Source organism: Scyliorhinus canicula, chromosome 8, assembly GCF_902713615.1.
Source record: "Scyliorhinus canicula chromosome 8, sScyCan1.1, whole genome shotgun sequence".
NCBI lineage: Eukaryota > Metazoa > Chordata > Chondrichthyes > Carcharhiniformes > Scyliorhinidae > Scyliorhinus > Scyliorhinus canicula.
Genome location: NC_052153.1, coordinates 161112391 through 161129331, shown reverse-complemented (window position 1 = coordinate 161129331; position 16941 = coordinate 161112391). Strand labels below are relative to the sequence as shown.

At 48.2% G+C, this 16941-nt stretch overlaps 1 protein-coding gene across 1 annotated transcript in view; it reads right to left on the bottom strand.

Annotated features, from left to right (window-relative positions):
• thbs4a (thrombospondin 4a) overlaps positions 1-16941 on the bottom strand; it is a 123734-nt gene that overhangs the window by 23796 nt on the left and 82997 nt on the right. Inside the window, exons 15-19 of the mRNA XM_038805576.1 lie at positions 16023-16075; positions 11338-11531; positions 9142-9320; positions 6595-6643; positions 1232-1428 (exon numbers count right to left, since the gene is read on the bottom strand). Of these exons, the coding sequence (XP_038661504.1) occupies positions 1232-1428; positions 6595-6643; positions 9142-9320; positions 11338-11531; positions 16023-16075 (672 nt within the window). The remainder of the gene's footprint in view (positions 1-1231; positions 1429-6594; positions 6644-9141; positions 9321-11337; positions 11532-16022; positions 16076-16941) is intronic.

Here is a 16941-nt window from a genome sequence, read left to right as displayed (position 1 = left end):
ATCTGACCGGTTCACGCCGGCGCCAACCACATCTGGTCGCTGCAGGCGTGAACAGCGCGCGACCGCTGCGTGTGGGGCCTGTGGGGGGCAGAGGGAGAATCGAGCACCGGGGGGGGGGGGGGGGGGGGTGCTCAGGAGGGGTCTGGCCCGCGATCGGTGCCCACCGATCGTCGGGCCGGTGCTCTGAAAGACGCACTCTTTTACCTCCGCCGCCCCGCAAGATCAATCCTCCATGTCTTGCGGGGCAGCGGAGGGGAAGACGGCAACCGCGCATGCGCGGGTTGGCGTCGGCACTTTGTCTCCCTTTGGGAGAATTTCGCCCAACAGCTGGAGAAATGGGGGTTGCATTAAAGCAGCTCAAGGATAAAACAATGTGAAAAACTGTTTTTAAGCAGAATTAGCGACATATTTGAGAAGTAGTGGTCTCAATGTCAACCCATTCACAATGAAAAAGAGGAGGGTTATAGTAAAAGGGTATCTGGCATAGCAAGGGTTAACATGGGACTGGGAAACAGTATCACCCTCAGTGTAATGTAAAGAGACACATGACCTGAGACTAGAATCAAGGGTGGACTGGACAGAGACCTGTGTAGAAGCAAGCATGGAGTTAGCTCATAGCTTGTCCTATATATACCCTGTATATATACATAGTTATGTATCAATGAACAGTTTTTTCTTAAATTTAGAATACCCAATTCATTTTTTCCAATTAAGGGGCAATTTAGCGTGGCCAATCCACCTAGTTTGCACATTTTTGGGTTGAGGGGGCGAAACCCACGCAAACACGGGGAGAACTTCAATGAACAGTTAATGTTCAACCAAACAAGGTTCAGAGCCTCTGTGGGAGCCTTACTGAACAAGCAACATACAAAAACGATTAGGTATGGGAGAGGTTAAAAAAGATAAACTGCGGATGTGGCATCAATCTACTGCAACCTTGTGCTCCCTCCTCCAACCCCGCCACCCCCACCCTCACCCCAGCCACACGCTCACTCAAGGAAGCCACAACCTCTAGGTTGCTGATCACAGACTTTCCTTTTCTTCCCCCTTGATCATCGATCTCCCCTTCCAAGCCCTGATATTTGGTTCCCTCTCTCCACCCCTGCTATTAATGGATAAAATGTGAAAGAAAATAATAAGTTTTTAATTTGGGACACTATTAAAACTCCCTCTAAACCACTTTATTGTTCTTGGGGAAAACCCAAACAATTGGGACCGATTCTCAGTGTACCTTGAGCTGAATGCCAGGCTCAGCCACAGCACGGAACGGGGTGGCTTGCCAGTAGGTCTGCTCAGTCTGTTTCCACATCACCACATAGAAGCTGGAACTGTCCTGGTATCCAAATATAAACCCAGCATAATCGTCATCTGTCATTGTGTTTACGTGGAAGGTGCCTTCAAAATCGACTCCATTAAAAGCAGTATAACCTGTCAGGTCACAAAACTCAGCCGTCAGTTCCCACCGACCACTGTTCCTCTTTAATGAAGACTAGTCATCAAATTGTGTAAATGCCCTAAAAATGGCAACGCTGAAATGCAGCGGACTATAACCCACATGGAAGTACAGAGAATTACACAGTAGTTACAGGACAGAAACAGGCCACTCGGCCCAACAGGTCTTTGCCACTGTCTTTAATCCATCCAAGCCCCCACCCACCTTACTTCACCCACCTTTCCTCCTGTCGCCCTCAGGTACTCAACTTGCTCCGTATTAAATGCATCCACGCAATTCACCTCAACTATTTTGTGTGGTAGCAAATTCCACACTCGAGGGGCGTGCCAATCGGGGCCCTGGATGCCCAGAACGGGCATGTTGCGGCCGTTTTTACGATGGCAGCAAGCAGATGTGTTTGCTGCCGTACAAACAGCCGTAAAGGCCTGGGAACTCGGCCCATCGGCCTGGGGAGAATCGCTGTTCACCGTAAAAAACGGCAAGCAGCGATCCGTGTCGTGGGGCGGCCGTGGGGGGGGGGGGGGGGGGGGGGGGGGGGGGGGGGGAGAGAATAGCGGGAGGGCGTGAAAAATGTCGGGGACGCCCTTCCGTTATTCTCCGACCCGTCGTGGGCAGCGGAGAATCGCGCCCGAGGTTTCTCCTGAATTCCTTATTGGATCTATTAGTAACTATCTGATATTTATTATGAACTAACCTATAACTTTCACATCAAATAACAAATAGCTCATTGTGGTTTACTTCTGGCCGGGGATTTCCTCTCTTTTTTGTCGGGTGGGTTTGGCGATGGGAGCCGAAAATCTTACAAGAGCTCTCAAATAGTGTTTCATGGCAACATAAATTTATGATATGATTGTCCCCCCCTACCCGCTGTTAGTGACGGGCACGTTTTCCGACGTTCAATGTTGCGAGCATCATTCGAATGGATCAGCATCTAATTATTCAGCCTCTACGCTGAAATTATCCCCCACCCACACCTCATAAAATCCATCCAGGGCAGCGTGATGGCAGAATAGTGTGAATGACTGGTCTTCGAAGGCATGGAGCTGCTGAGCAGACCTCCCAGGGAAGCTCAGATGTGGGCAGCACTTGGGGGGAAGATTTAGATTTAGATTTATTGTCACATGTACCGAGGTACAGTGAAAAATATTGTTCTGCATACAGTCCAGGCAGATTGTTCCATACATTACATTATATTCTGCAGTCTCTCCTTCCTTCCCTATGTGTGGTATGCGTTGTCTGTGTAGCATGCAAGAAACAATATGTTTCACTGTGTACTAATACATGTGACAATAATAAATCAATTCAAATCAAAAATATAGGACATAGGATATATACGCAATATAAACACAAAGACACAGAAGGCGAAGCATACTGAAAATAGTGCTACAAGAGTTGAGAAGATGAAGGTGCATGGAGAGATCAGTTCAGTCCATAAGAGGGTCATTCAGATCAGTCCATAAGAGGGTTGTTTAGGAGTCTGGTAACAGCGGGGAAGAAGCTGTTTGTTAATCTTTTAGTGCGTGTTCTCAGACTTTTGTATCTTCTACCTGATGGAAGAGGTTGGAAGAAAACATAAGCTGGGCGGGAGGGGTTTTTGATTATGCTTCCCGTTTTCCCAAGGCAGCGGGAGGTGTAGAAAGAATCAATGGGATGGGAGGCGGGTTTGTGTGATGGACTGGGCTGTGTTCACGACTCTGTAGTTTCTTACGGTCTTGGGCCGATGCAGCCAGATAGGATGCTTTCTATGGTGCATCTGTAAAAATTGGTAAGAGTCAATGTCGACATGCCAAATTTCCTTAGTTTCCTGAGGAAGTATAGGCGCTGTTGTGCTTTCTTAGTTGTAGCGTCAACGTGGGTGGACCAGGATAGATTGCTGGTGATGTTTGCACCTAGAAATTTGAAGCTGTCAACCATCTCCACCTTGGAAACTTGGGAGGTCTGCCCAGCAGCCCCATGCCTTCGAAGACCAGTCATGATTCACACTATTCTGCCATCATTGATACAGACAGGGGTGTACGACACTTCATTTCCTGAAGTCGATGACCAGCTCCTTCGTTTTGATGACATTGAGGGAGAGATTGTTGTCATCGCACCATGCCACTAGGTTTTCTAGCTCCCTCCTGTACTCCTCGTTGTTTGAGATCCGATCCACTACAGTCGTGTCATCAGAAAATTTGTACATGGGAGTTGGAGCCGTATTTTGCCACACAATCATATAGGGAGTATATTAGGGGGCTAAGTACGCAGCCTTGCAGGGCCCTGGGATTGAGCACTATCATGGAGGAGGTGTCATTGTTTATCCTTAATTATTATAGTCTATGGGTCAGGAAGTCGAGGATCCAGTTGCAAATGGAGGAGCCAAGTCCTAGGTTTTAGAGTTTGAATATGAGCTAGGCTGGGATTATGGTGTTGAAGACGGAGCTATAGTTCTTGTTGTCGAGATGCCCTAGGAATGATTGCAGGGCCAGGGAGATGGCATCTGCTGTAGACCAGTTGTGGCTGTATTCAAATTGCAGTGGCTCAAGGCATTCTGGAACTATGGAGTTGATGGGCGGAATTCTTCGGAAACCAGCAGGGTGGGCAACTCGAGCGCGAAGGAGTGGCGTGAACCACTCCGGTGTCGGGCCGCCCCAAAGTGGCGGAATCCTCTGCACCTTCAGGGGCTAGGTCGGTGCCGGAGTGGTTTGTGCCAGCCAGCGGGGAAGGGGCTTGGCACCACGCCAACCGGCGCCGAAGGGTCTCCGCCGGCCGGCACGAGTTGGTGCATGCGCGGGAGCACCAGCGTGTGCTGGCTTCGGGGGGGGGGTTCATCTCCACGCCGACCATCGCGGACCAGTACACCAGCCGGCGCAGAGGAATAGAGTGCCCCCACAGCACAGACCCACCTGTGGATCGGTTGGCCTGATCGCAGGCCAGGCCACCGTGGATGAGCCCCCTGGTGCCAGATCTCCACCCCCCCCCCCCCAACCCCCCCAACCCCCCCACCCCGAGGCCGCCCGCAGAGCCAGGTCCCACCAGTAAGTACCTGCTCTAATTTTCTCCGGCGGGACAGGCCTAAAACGGGCGGCCGCACGGCCCATCGTGGGCCGGGGAATTCAGACGGCCCCGGGGCCCATAGTGTCGCGCCCATCCTCGCCATTCTCTGAGGCGGGCGGGGCGATTCACGTCAGCGGGATTTTTGGGGGACCAGAGAATTCAGCAGCTGGCGGGGGGGGGGGGGGGGGGGGGGGGGGGGGGGGGGGGGCGGGATTCACGCCGACCCCCAGCAATTTGTCTCATGACCAACCTCTCGAAGCAATTCTTAATGATGGATGTCAAGGCCACTGGATGGTAGTCGTTGAGTCATGTTGCCTGGTTCTTCTTTGGCACCAGTATGATGGTGGTCTTCGTGAAGCAGGGGGAAACTCAGAACAGAGTAGGGAGATGTTGAAAATTTCTGCGAACACACCCGTCAGTTGGTCCGCACAGGATCTGAGTGCACGACCATGGACTCCATCAGGACCTGTTGCTTTCTATGGGTTCACTTTTAAGAAGGCCAATCTGACTTCTGAGGCTGTGATGGTAGGTATGGGGCGTCCGAGGCTTTGGGGCGGTTGACAACTTTTTGTAGGCTTCCTGCTCGAAACGAGCAGAGAATGCGTTGAGTTCATCGGGGAGGGGTGCTCTGTTCCCGGATATTCTACTCAGCTTTGCTTTGTAGCCCATTATATTGTTTAAACCTTGCCACAACCGATGTGAGTCCATCTCATTAGTCTGGGACTTTAGCTTAGTCTGTTATTGTCTCTGGGCAGAGGTCGTGCCTAGATTTCTTGCATAGGTCAGGGTCGCCTGCCTTGAACGCCTCAGACCTGGACTTCAGTAGGGAGTGGATCTCCCGGTTAAACCATGGTTTAGGGTTGGGAAACACGCATACTATCTTCTTTGGCACGCAATCTTCAACACCCTTACTGATGAAATCTATGATGGTGGTGATATACTCATCTCGGTTGGCTGCTGATTTCTTGAATATGGACCAGTCCACTGACTCCAAGCAGTAGCATAGGAGCTCTTCCGTTGCCTTGGACCAGCATTGCATGACCTTCTTAATCGGATTCTCTCGCTTAAGTTTCTGCATATATACTGGGAGAAATCTTGTGGTCCGATATTCCGAAGTATGGTCGGAGGATAGGTACCCTTGATGTTTGTGTAGCAGTGGCCAAGGATGTTGGGGCCCCTGGTGGGACAGGAAATGTGTTGTTGGAACTTTGGCAAGACACTCTTGAGGTTGGCCTGGTTGAGGTCCCCGACCACGATGAACAAGGCCTCCGGTTATGAGGATCATGCCTGGGCACTACCTGGGCACTCCCCGAGCAGTTCCGGGTGCAGTGCCCAGGCAGTCCCAGAGGGCTGTGCCAGGGGGAAGTGCCCAGGGTTCCATGTGAACTCTTTTGCACTGGGGCAGCCTTTACAACTGGCGCCCCAATCTTCGAGGGCCTCAGTAGCTGGTGGGGTGGGTGAATCAGAGGCTGCCCTGCCTGCGTTATGTCATGGGGCTGCTCCCTTTAAGTTTTTTATTCTAAATGCAGGACTATATGGTGGAGAAAATTCCGCCCTATCTTTTAGGGCACGGGCAAATCTTTGCTGTCTCTTGCTGACAGGTTTGTAGGTGACAGTGGCCTATACGTTCCTCCGGATGGCCTTCCGCCCTGTTTCTGTGAACATTTTTATGAGATGTTAACTCAGGTGAAACCACAGGCCAAGCAAGAGCATAGATTCAACCATGAACAGGAAACCTTTGCCTTGAAGTTCAGCCGAGTGGTGTAAAAGGCTCCAGCATTCACAGTGTGAACCATCTAATCTGTAAACCAGCAGAAAAGAGACGAGCAGTGCGAGTGAAACAGAAGAACCAAGAAAAATGAAGAACAGGGATTGTCGAGGGTGAAGGATAATTATCTACAGAGAGGAGTTATAGCGGAATAGAGACATACATTTACTCGTGTTAAAACCATTTAGTTTACCACCTCCAAAACAAGATGAAACCTCCTCAATATCTAGTTGATTTGAGCTTCCTGTTGGGTTTGATGGCTGTTATAGACTACCAATATTCTAAAGCTGAAATAAGGATGTCTATAAACTGAAATATGCTGAATGATTTCACATACCAACTGCCAGGCCTGGATCACTGTTCATCGTCTGCACAATTTCCATACCCTGTAATGATTCAATTGGTTACAGAAAACAACAACTTGCATTTACATTGCACATTTAAAGCATTTCACAGGAGTGATTATCAAACAAAATTTGACACTGAGATTCTAAGACAGTGACCAAAAACTAGGTCTTAACCAATGCCTTAGAGGAAGACATGGAGAGAAGCAGAGAAGCGGAGACGGTCAGGAAGGGAATTCGAGAGCTTGGAGCTCAGCATTTGAAGGCATGGCTGCCAATGATGAAGCGATGGAAATTGGGGATGTACATTGTGGAGATTCCAGCAATCTGTGGGATTGTCGGAGGTTATAGAGATAGGGAGGGGTGAGGCCAGGGAAGGATTTAAAAACAAGAATGAGAGCTTTAAAATCAATGAGGTGCCAATGTTGATCAGCAAGCTCAGTGGTGGACATGACTTGATGCAGCCTAGGATGCGGGCAACAGAGTTTTGAATGAGTTTAAGATTACTGGAAGTAAAAATTGGAAGCCAGTCAGAAGAACATTGGAATAGTTGAATGTGGAGGTAACAAATTCATTGATTACACTTATAACACCTTTAAAATAGCAAAATGTCACTTCACAAGAGCATTATTAGACAAAATTTGACTGAAAACTTGATCAAAGAGGTATGATTTCAAACAGCATCAATAGAGAGGTAGTGCGAGGGAGATGTTTATAAGGGGGGAATTGTGGAGCTCAACAATGACAAAGATGTTTAGGGAGGGGCTTCAGGGCTAGACAGCTGCCAATTCTTAGGGCAGAATCTTACCAAAAAATGGCAAAGTTTCAGTTCCGGAAAGAAAAACGGTGTGAATCCTGATGACAGAGTCGACAGGATTGCTCACGGGATCTTACCCCTCTTAAAGAAATGTTTTTCTTCCCACGAGATTCACGCCGTGCTTTTGATGGCCTCCAGCCGATTTGCTCTCCCGGGGAAACTTATTCACTGCAATCACTTAAACGCTTCCCCAGCACTTGTTCCAGATCCACTCAGCACAATGGCAGCACGGAAATACTTCTGGATGGAGTGCAGAAGAGGCGGGAAGTACAGTACCCGCACTCCAGGAAGCGGCCCACCAGCAAAATGACCACCCACGCCTGGGAGGCAATAGCTACATTGGTGAGTGCCAGCTTTCTCTAGAAGAGGATGGGGCAGCAGTGCAGGAAGAATATGAGTGACCTTCTTCACGCAGCCAGGGTAAGTCTGCCACCTCCAGTCTCTTACTGCACGCCCTCACCCACCACTTGCACCTCCAAGGCGATATCTCACCCAGTCACCTCGCGGTTTCCCATAAGGGACGAGGCCCTCTTCTCTGCCACCCCACCCCCATGCTGCCCCCCAGTGTTAGCTCTGTTCCTCAGAACCCTGCTCCCAATCCAGGTCCACAAATGCCACTTCTCAACCATCTGAACTGGCAGGACTCCCGCCTACACTCTCCCTATCTGTGCCTCCACGGACAAACTCAAGCACAAATGGCGTGAGAGGGCACAGTTCGCCGGAATTATGCAGGAGCTCCGTAACCTGATCCAGCATGAGCAAAGACCCCCTTCAACAGGCCGGGACAGCACCTGACCGTGCCTGCATTGATGGACAAGTGGAGGCAGCGGCAAAAGTGAGAACCCTGAGGACAAACAATCATTCCTCAAACCCCTATGATGTACTAATTACATCTCCCTTCCCTTTCAGGGAAATAGGACGAGCAGCCCAGACCATCCTGGTTTCCCTTGAATGGCCAGACCTGAGCAGCTCTGAGCAAGACCTCTCAGATATAACGACAGAAGAGGCATCACAGCTGTCACCCGCACCCTCCACCAACTCAGATACTCACACCTCGGTGGGATTGAGTAGTAGGCAGGCTTCTGGGTGACTAACTGGTGAGCATCTCACAGCTAAAGATCCACAGCAGGTGGATGCAAGGACGTCCCAGGGAACTGGCACTCGGAGGGATGCTGAGCCCCTGGCCGATGATGTGCCCCTCAGTCCAATCATCCCCGAGCTGTTGGAACAGCAAAGGCAGAGTCATGAGAATCAGGAAGACATGATAGCATCGCTCCTTCGACTGCAAGGCGACTGGAGGAGTCCCGTCACCTTCTGACTGAGGAGGTGCTGCCCCCCATGCCCTCTCCGGTGCACCCTGAACACCGACAAGCCTGGAGAGCCATGGTTGCCTGAGTGCCTCCCTCTGATATCCCCCTCGGAGCTGAGGCCACCAGGTTAATGTTCATGCAGATATGTTGTCAATGCCGCTGGCGTGACGTTGTGCCGACACCCGGTGAATATTCCGTGACCGGGGGGGGGGGTGTAAGGTCCGGAGGGAGTGCTCGCTAATGATATTCTAATGAGTTCAAATGAAGTTCCCGTGGCACGAATCACGTTTTTTGATTCTCTCCGGATTATGAGCCAGCCCTGAGCTTCCGAGGGATGGAGAGAGAGGGCTTAAAATCGTCCCCCTCGTACGTTTTTAAAATTATTACTGTAAAATAATATAAAGCGTTCTCACCTGGTTAAGTACAACCCAGTTTGGGTCAATTTGTGCATCTCCCTCAGGGTCAAGAACAACAGTTTGGTACGCCCTGAAGTCAGTTAGAGTCACCTCGGCATTCTCAGGGCAAACATCGATCCTGTCAATGATTGTGTCATGATCGAAATCACCTTCACAAATATCTCCTACTCCATCGACTGAATAAATAATGAAAGCACAGTGAGTATAAAATGCACTTTTATCAGATTTCAGATGGCATGATAGTTGCTGTTAATAATCTGTTGTTTTTAAAAATCAATAAATATCAAAATGTCATAGCAACCCCAGGGACAAGCAACCAAGGTTTGGACACTATTGAATTGAATTGCTCTTTGTAATACTGAATTAGGTTGGCATTTATAACCCATAACATGCTCTGAACACCATTCCTTATTACGTTGCAGTCTATTACACATTCGCTACACTCCATGAAATGTTTTCCATTTTAATGTTGACAGACCTTGCTCACATTATTCCAAACTCAGCTTCAAACAATCAAACAATAGCTGCAACCAAGGAGCAACTCTGAGGTTCAAATCTTGTCACCATCACGTTGTAATCAAAATGAGGGAAAAGGTCACAACCCATTTCAATAAATAACCTTCAAAATCTTTGGGTATCTAAGTCACAGCCAGGTGTGGAGCCCAAATTGGCCCCTGCAGCACCCAGTTCAATGGGTACACTGGCTGTTGATGTTCCCCCAAGTCAGGGATGAGGAAATTGGCTGGACAGGTGGCAAAAGCCTCATGTCACCTCTCTTCGGGAAGGCCCGCTGCTGGCATCACATTAAGCGCCAAATTGGGTAGTGGTGGGCCTTCCTTTTGACCTGTACTGGTCATGATACCACCCTTTTGGCCAAGGTAGCATCATAACCGGTACAGGCTTGGAGGGCCGAAGGGCCTGTTCCTGTGCTGTACTGTTCTTGGTTCTTTGTTCCCCGAATCAAGGTATCCAGGGGCAGACATCCCACCCATCAGAGAGACCGATCAATCAGAGGCCGGCTGCCTTTAATGCTAGGCAGCACATAGGGAAGGCAACGGCTGCTGCTGGTAATGCACCCACACATGTCGATGTGGGACCCAGGCACGGGTGACCGATAGCTGGGAGGAGGAGGAGGTCGTGAGGGGAGGGTCACAGGAGAGGAGGAAGGGGAGTCAGTAATAAGTGCAGGACGTGGCTCTCCCACCCTTCCCTGATGCTGAATCCCTCAATCAGGCACTGAGCGTCTTTGAACGAGGGAGCCTGACAGGGTTTCTGTTCAAGCTTCCTACATAGCGAGTCGTCCAGCGAGTGTCGCTGGTGCCGAGATAATATTGTTCTGACCTAATCGGGCCAGAGGCAGGAAGGTGGCAGGATCCTCAACTGGCACCCTCCCATCCGATTAAATGCCTCTTGGCACAGGGGAGGGCATTAACTCCCACCCGATCTATCTAAAACAGGTCATGTCCCTTCAACTGTGATCAAAGACCAGAAGAAATAAAATCTTTCACAACACTGGAAATGAGAAGAAATGAGCGAATGCATGGAATAAACTTTGCATAAATGCTATGTTGAATATAGTTACAGATGGAAATTGTAAGGATAAGTATAGATAATCCAATATTCAATATGGGAGAAAATGAAATCCGATCTCAACATATTAATATGAAACTGAAAGTCTAATGGTGACCCTGAAACCATTGTCGATTGTTGTAAAAGCCCAGTGATTCATTAGTGTTCATCAGGGAAGAAAATCTATCATCCATACCTGGTCTGGCCAACATGTGACTCCAGACTCACAGCAATGTGGTCGACTCTTAAATGTCCTCTGAAATAGCCGAGCAAGCCATTTAGTTTAAGGGCAATTAGGGATGGAAAACAAATGCTGGCCCAGCCAGTGATGCTCACATCCCATGGACGACTAAAAAAAATTGCATCTTATTTGTAAGATCGATTCAAGGTTGAATAATATAAAAATAAACTTTACTTCATATTCTAGAACTTTGTCCAATTAGCTTCAGTGTGCAGTAAGAAAGTTTGTAGTGTAACTGAAAGTTTATACTTGTGGTTCGGTTGGTTAGTTTCGCCAAGAGTGTAAATTCTACATGACCTTTCGAAAAGCACATGTTTGAGCTGCCAATTAGCCTTTCTTGTTCCGAACTATGTTTTTCGGATATGAATAGCACTCAAACTCACAGTTATCATCCTCCTGCCCTGGATTGGCGACCAGCCTGCAATTATCTGGACCCGGTGGAAAAACATCTGGAATTCCATCATTGTCGTCATCATCATCGCACTCGTCTCCAAGTCCATCCTTATCTGTGTCCACTTGGGAACTGTTAATGACGTTTGGGCAGTTGTCATTGCTGTCTTGATGACCGTCTCCATCGCTGTCAAAGCAAAATAATGCATTGAAACATTTTAGCTATTTACTTGTCACTTTTAATCTTCGTTACTCCACATCTTTGTACTCAACAAAAGCTGTGCCTCTCAAGCAGCTGTTATAATATTCCATAAACCAATGTCACTTGAGGGACAATTTATTACCCATGCATTTACATTAGGGAACTTAAACTAAGGCCTGGATTATCTGGGGCCGGCAGCTCACCACAGGATGCGCAATGGCTTGCTGAATCTTGTGTCGGGCCAAAATCGGGATCTGTGCCGGACGTCAAACCCAGCCTGCTCTGCTGGCCATAACGGGGGTTCACAACATCCCCGACGAACCTCCTGGCCCAACACAGCGTGAGCATGCAAATATCTCTTTGGAGCTGTTTAGCATGTCATTGGCGGGCAGGGTACCGATCAGGGTCCAGAGGGCTTGTGCTGGGCTGGAGGGGCTCAAGTCAGGGATCTTTCCTGGAACAAGGTTTATTTGGCTGCTCTTCCATCTGCAGCCTTTGAACCCTTTAAACAGTCTGTCAGCATGCCAAAATGCAACTTGTTCTTTCCAGGAAGCACTTAGGAACAAAAAAGCAGCCTTGTTAAAAAAAAACTGCGATTAGAAAAACCTGCTCCTCGAGTCAATTGATCCCTGAAGAGCTATATAAACAAACAATTCAAATCTCTGCTTTGAAACTATCTCAACTTGCCAATTAGAAAGCTTTCAGTATGAAGTGGAATGTAAACAATGCAGTTCAAAGCTTTTAGGCTTCCAGGCATACATACAGGCTTCATAGATTTCATAGAATTTACAGTGCGGAAGGAGGCCATTCGGCCCATCGAGTCTGCACCGGCTCTTGGAAAGAGCACTGTACCCAAGGTCAAAACCTCCACCCTATCCCCATAACCCAGTAACCCCACCCAACACTAAGGGTAATTTTGGACACTAAGGGCAATTTATCAAGGCCAATCCACCTAACCTATACTTTAAAGAGCAATGACATTGACTAAGAAAACCACTTCAAACTTTTCCACCATTTTAAAGAGATTATTTTAACCTTCATCTCACAGACCTTTAAACTTGGCATCTGACCACCTTTTAAAGGGTTTAGAGGTAAGATGAGAACACTTTCACTTTATTATGAGAAAAGTTAACTTTTAGATACTGAATGACTGTTTAATGGGTTTAAAGGCTTCAGATGGAAGAGCAGCCAAACAGGCCATATCCAAGGAAAGGCCCCAGGCCTGAGCCCCTCCAGTCCATGGCAAACCCCCCCTGACCCCCCACCTCCCATGGAGGAACTCCCTGGAGGTAATTGTAAGGAGGATCCCACCCCCCTGCCACCCCTCAGTGCAAGATGTGAAGTTTGCACTGCCAAGGGGGGGGGGGGGGGGGAGGGAGGGAACCTGAAGTGATGGGATTGAATGGGTGGGCTGAAGGGGAGGGCGGGGGTGAATGGGGGATGAAAGGGGGTACGGGGGTAAAGGGGCAATGAGGGGGGCTGAAGGGGAGAACAGTGGGTGTGGGAAGATGAAGGGGTTGGAGCTGTACGGGGGCTGATGGGGGGTACTGAGGAGGGGAGCTCTTGCTAATGAGTATGGTGGTGGGTGCCCTGCTAGCGATCCGGGGGGGGGGGGGGGGGGGGGGGGTGTCGTTGGTTGCTGCAGCACCATTCTGAGAATGGGATGTTCTTTAAACATGGCACGCCGGTCTCTGAGGAGCAAGACCTGTCAGGGAGATTAGGCCCCGTCCCTCTCAAATCCAATGTGCAGGCCCTGGTGTGCCATGGAATGGCACTGAATACCCGCCTGAGGCAAAATAAATTCAAAGTGCCATTGAATGGCATATCGGGGTCACAGCTAGCGCCAATGGGAATCACTCTGCTTTTCCCGCTGGTGGGAGCACATAGTCGCGGTTCGGGAGAATCGTGCCCTATAGATCCAGCTCTCAAACTCACACACAGATGCACAAATACTCATTCATGCACACTTTGCGGAGACCATGGTTTACAAGGCTATGCACAGAACATCACCAGACATCAATGGAAATGTCAATACATGTGAAAATTCAACATTCCCACATTCAGAAGCTTACATGTGAGGGACTGTTTAACAAGATTTGTCAACTAATGCCATACTATCTGCTTTCTTGAAGGAAATCACACAAGGAATGGAATATATGACTGCTGCCACTGTGGTTTTTAAGGTTGTTAGATGTTCATTGACCCATGTGTATTTTGGCCATTGGTAAGCCAGACAAAACATTTGCATGGGCCGATTGTGAATCAATCCCACTGATACGTGACTGTACTTTACAGGAATAATATTCCACCTCATGGTGGGAAGAATTGCCCATTTACAAGCCCATATCTCAAATTTAGGTGTGCACTGTACATGATTTTCCTGAAGCCAGATTTCCAACCCACCCAGGAGTTCAGTCCAAAAAGGATTTCCGCAAAGTAGGTTATCCTCAAATGTCAATGGAATTAGGCCAAGGTTGGCCCAAGAGGACATTCTTCTAACAGCAGCCTCTCAGACATCAGGCAAACCATATGAAATTCAGGACTGTAAGCTTTCTCCTGCAATCATTTCCCAGGTAAATGTGTTCAGTAGCAGCTGATATCCTGGCAGAAAATAGGGTTTAATTTTCCAACATTTCTATGAAATGGAACAGGTAGCGAATAGCAACACCCAGTCAGAAAACATCTCTAAAGTCTATGTAGACTGCAGTTAGCTCTCTGTTGGTGATGTTGACATTCAAATGGTAAAAAAAGTCTTCAGAAAGAACAGGATATCCTTCATATGTTTATCTGATTCAGCACTGCCTGCGCGCATTTTGATAAAGTATTTGTTGTGTTTGTAGTGCTCACCCCTCATTAACTACCACTTGGGAGTGGGGCAATTACATTGAAATGGATACAAAGGCTGTCAGGCTGCTTAAAGTTGGGCTGTTAAGGTAGTGTGTTTAGGTACCTACAGTCCGGCACAGAATGTTAAGATGTAAACTCTTGCCTTCAGTACCAATCAGGAATGAGTACTGGGCCATTAGGAATTGACTCAATACTGCACCTTCAGTAATTATTACATGTTATCACAACTTGAAAGCAGGAAATAGCTAATTATATGTTACTTGGACCACTCTGAAGCATATTTCTAATGGGTAGTTAGAGACCTTCACTGCCAGAGGCCTGTTGTTACATTTTCCTCACTCAAAAGGAATACATTGTGTCAGATAGCAGATTGAAAATAGGGGTGAAGTAACCAAAGGGAGGCAATGCTGGTGGAAGCTAGGCAAGCAAGCAGGCAGTTAACATAGTCCATAAGATCCATAGAATCCCTACAGTGCGCGAGAAGGCCATTCCGCCCAACGGGTCTGCACCGACCCTCTGAAAGAGCACCTTACCTAGGCCCAATCCACAACCTACCCCCGTAATCCCACCTAACCTGCACATCTTTGGATGTTAAAAGGCAAATTAGCATAGCCAATCCACCTAACCTGCACATTTTTGGATTGTGGGAGGAAACCAGAGCACCCGGAGGAAACTCAAGCAGACACGGGGAGAACGTGCAAATTCCACACAGACAGTCACCCAAGGTCGGGATCGAACCTGGGCCTCTGATGTTGTGAGGCAGTAGTGCTAACCACTATGCCACCGTACCATCCATGGAACTTGAAATGAAATGAAAATCGCTTATTGTCACAAGTAGTCTTCAAATTAAGTTACTGTGAGAAGCCCCTTCGCGTCGCCACATTCCGGCGCCTATTCGGGGAGGCTGGTACGGGAATTGAACCGTGCTGCTGGCCTGCCTTGGTCTACTTCAAAAGCCAGCTCTTTAGCCTGGTGTGTTAAACCAGCCCCATTGTTTCTTTTTAAAATATATTATTCTTTCATGGGAGGTGGATTTGACATCCATCCCTAATTGCCCTGAATTGAGTGGATTGCTAGGTCATTTCAGAGGGCAGTTAAGAATCAACAAATTACAGACGAGCATGCAAACATACAAATTAGGAGCAGATGGAGGCCACTCTGCCCATCCAGCCTGCTTCGCCATTCAACAAGATAATGGACGATCTGATTGTAACCTTAACTCCACATTCCCACCTATCCCGATAACCTTTTGCTTATCAAGTATCTATCCAGCCCTACCCTAAAATATTCAAGGACTCTACACCAGACCAGATAATTGTGGCATATTTCCTTCTCTAAAGGACAATGGGTCTGATCTTAACCTTCTTCGAACATTCAACATTTAAAAAGTTTAAACATTGGAGTTTGGAATTATATGTAACAGACATCTTTTTTATTTTAATTGCTAAGTGTCTTTTAGAGTTTATTGCTTGCACATTGCAGCAAACATTTAACAATTCATTAACCCCATCTCAGCTATGAAAATACGTTCATGCCTCCATTTAAATAGCACAGGGAAGATTGTGTCCCTTTACCTTACCAAGACGAGGCAGTACATTTTAGAAATATCTGACCATTGTAACAGTGTACCTGTCTTGATTTGTGTCACAGGAATCTCCAACGAGATCATTATCGATGTCTGACTGTAAACAGAGAGAAATGTGTGTTATGGAAAGACAAACAAGTCACACAAAACTGTACACGCAGATAAGATTGACCTGCACAGAAATACATGTAGAATCCTGCACGAATCGATGCAGATTGCAATTTGAGGAAAAAGCTAATTATTACGGATGCTGGAATCTGAAAAAACAAACAGAAAATGCTGGACAATCTCAGCAGGTCTGACAGCATCTGTGGAGAGAGAAGGGAGCTAACGTTTCGAGTCTGGATGACTCTTAGACAAAGCAGAGTTCGAGAAGGTTATTTGCAGGAGAAATCTGCACTGAAAGAATAAAGATCTTGGGCGGAATTCTCTGTCGGCTGACGCTGGAATTGGAAAACACGAATGGGCGGAGTATCGGTTCTGACGGCGAAAGCGTGGCACGTGCTGGTTTAACGGCAATTCGCATTCCAGAACGCACGTACAGTAAACACCGTTGGCATATCATTAGCAGGCCTGACCCGGTATTTTCTGGGACCTCCGTGATTCTCCGCTTCCACTGGGGAGAATTCCTGACGGCCCGGTTTACTTCTGCTTTTACAAATCGTGAAACCAGCGGCGTGGCTGATGAGGGAAAGAGAGGAAACGGCGCAACGGTGGGCTGCCGGCCTGGAAACTGACTGGGCTGGTTGTTGTGGGGGTATGTGACAGGGGAATGGGCCGTGTGGCTGGCGTGCCCCCACAGGACTGGGGCGGTCCAGGCAAGGACCGTCATTGCCGCGGCCTGCAAGGTAGCCATCTTGCCTTGGATCTGCAGAGTGACATCGGCCATGAAGGTGCCCCTATCCTACCCTCCACCATACCCTTCTCCCCACCCAGCTGCCATTTGTCGGAAGGGTAGCAGGT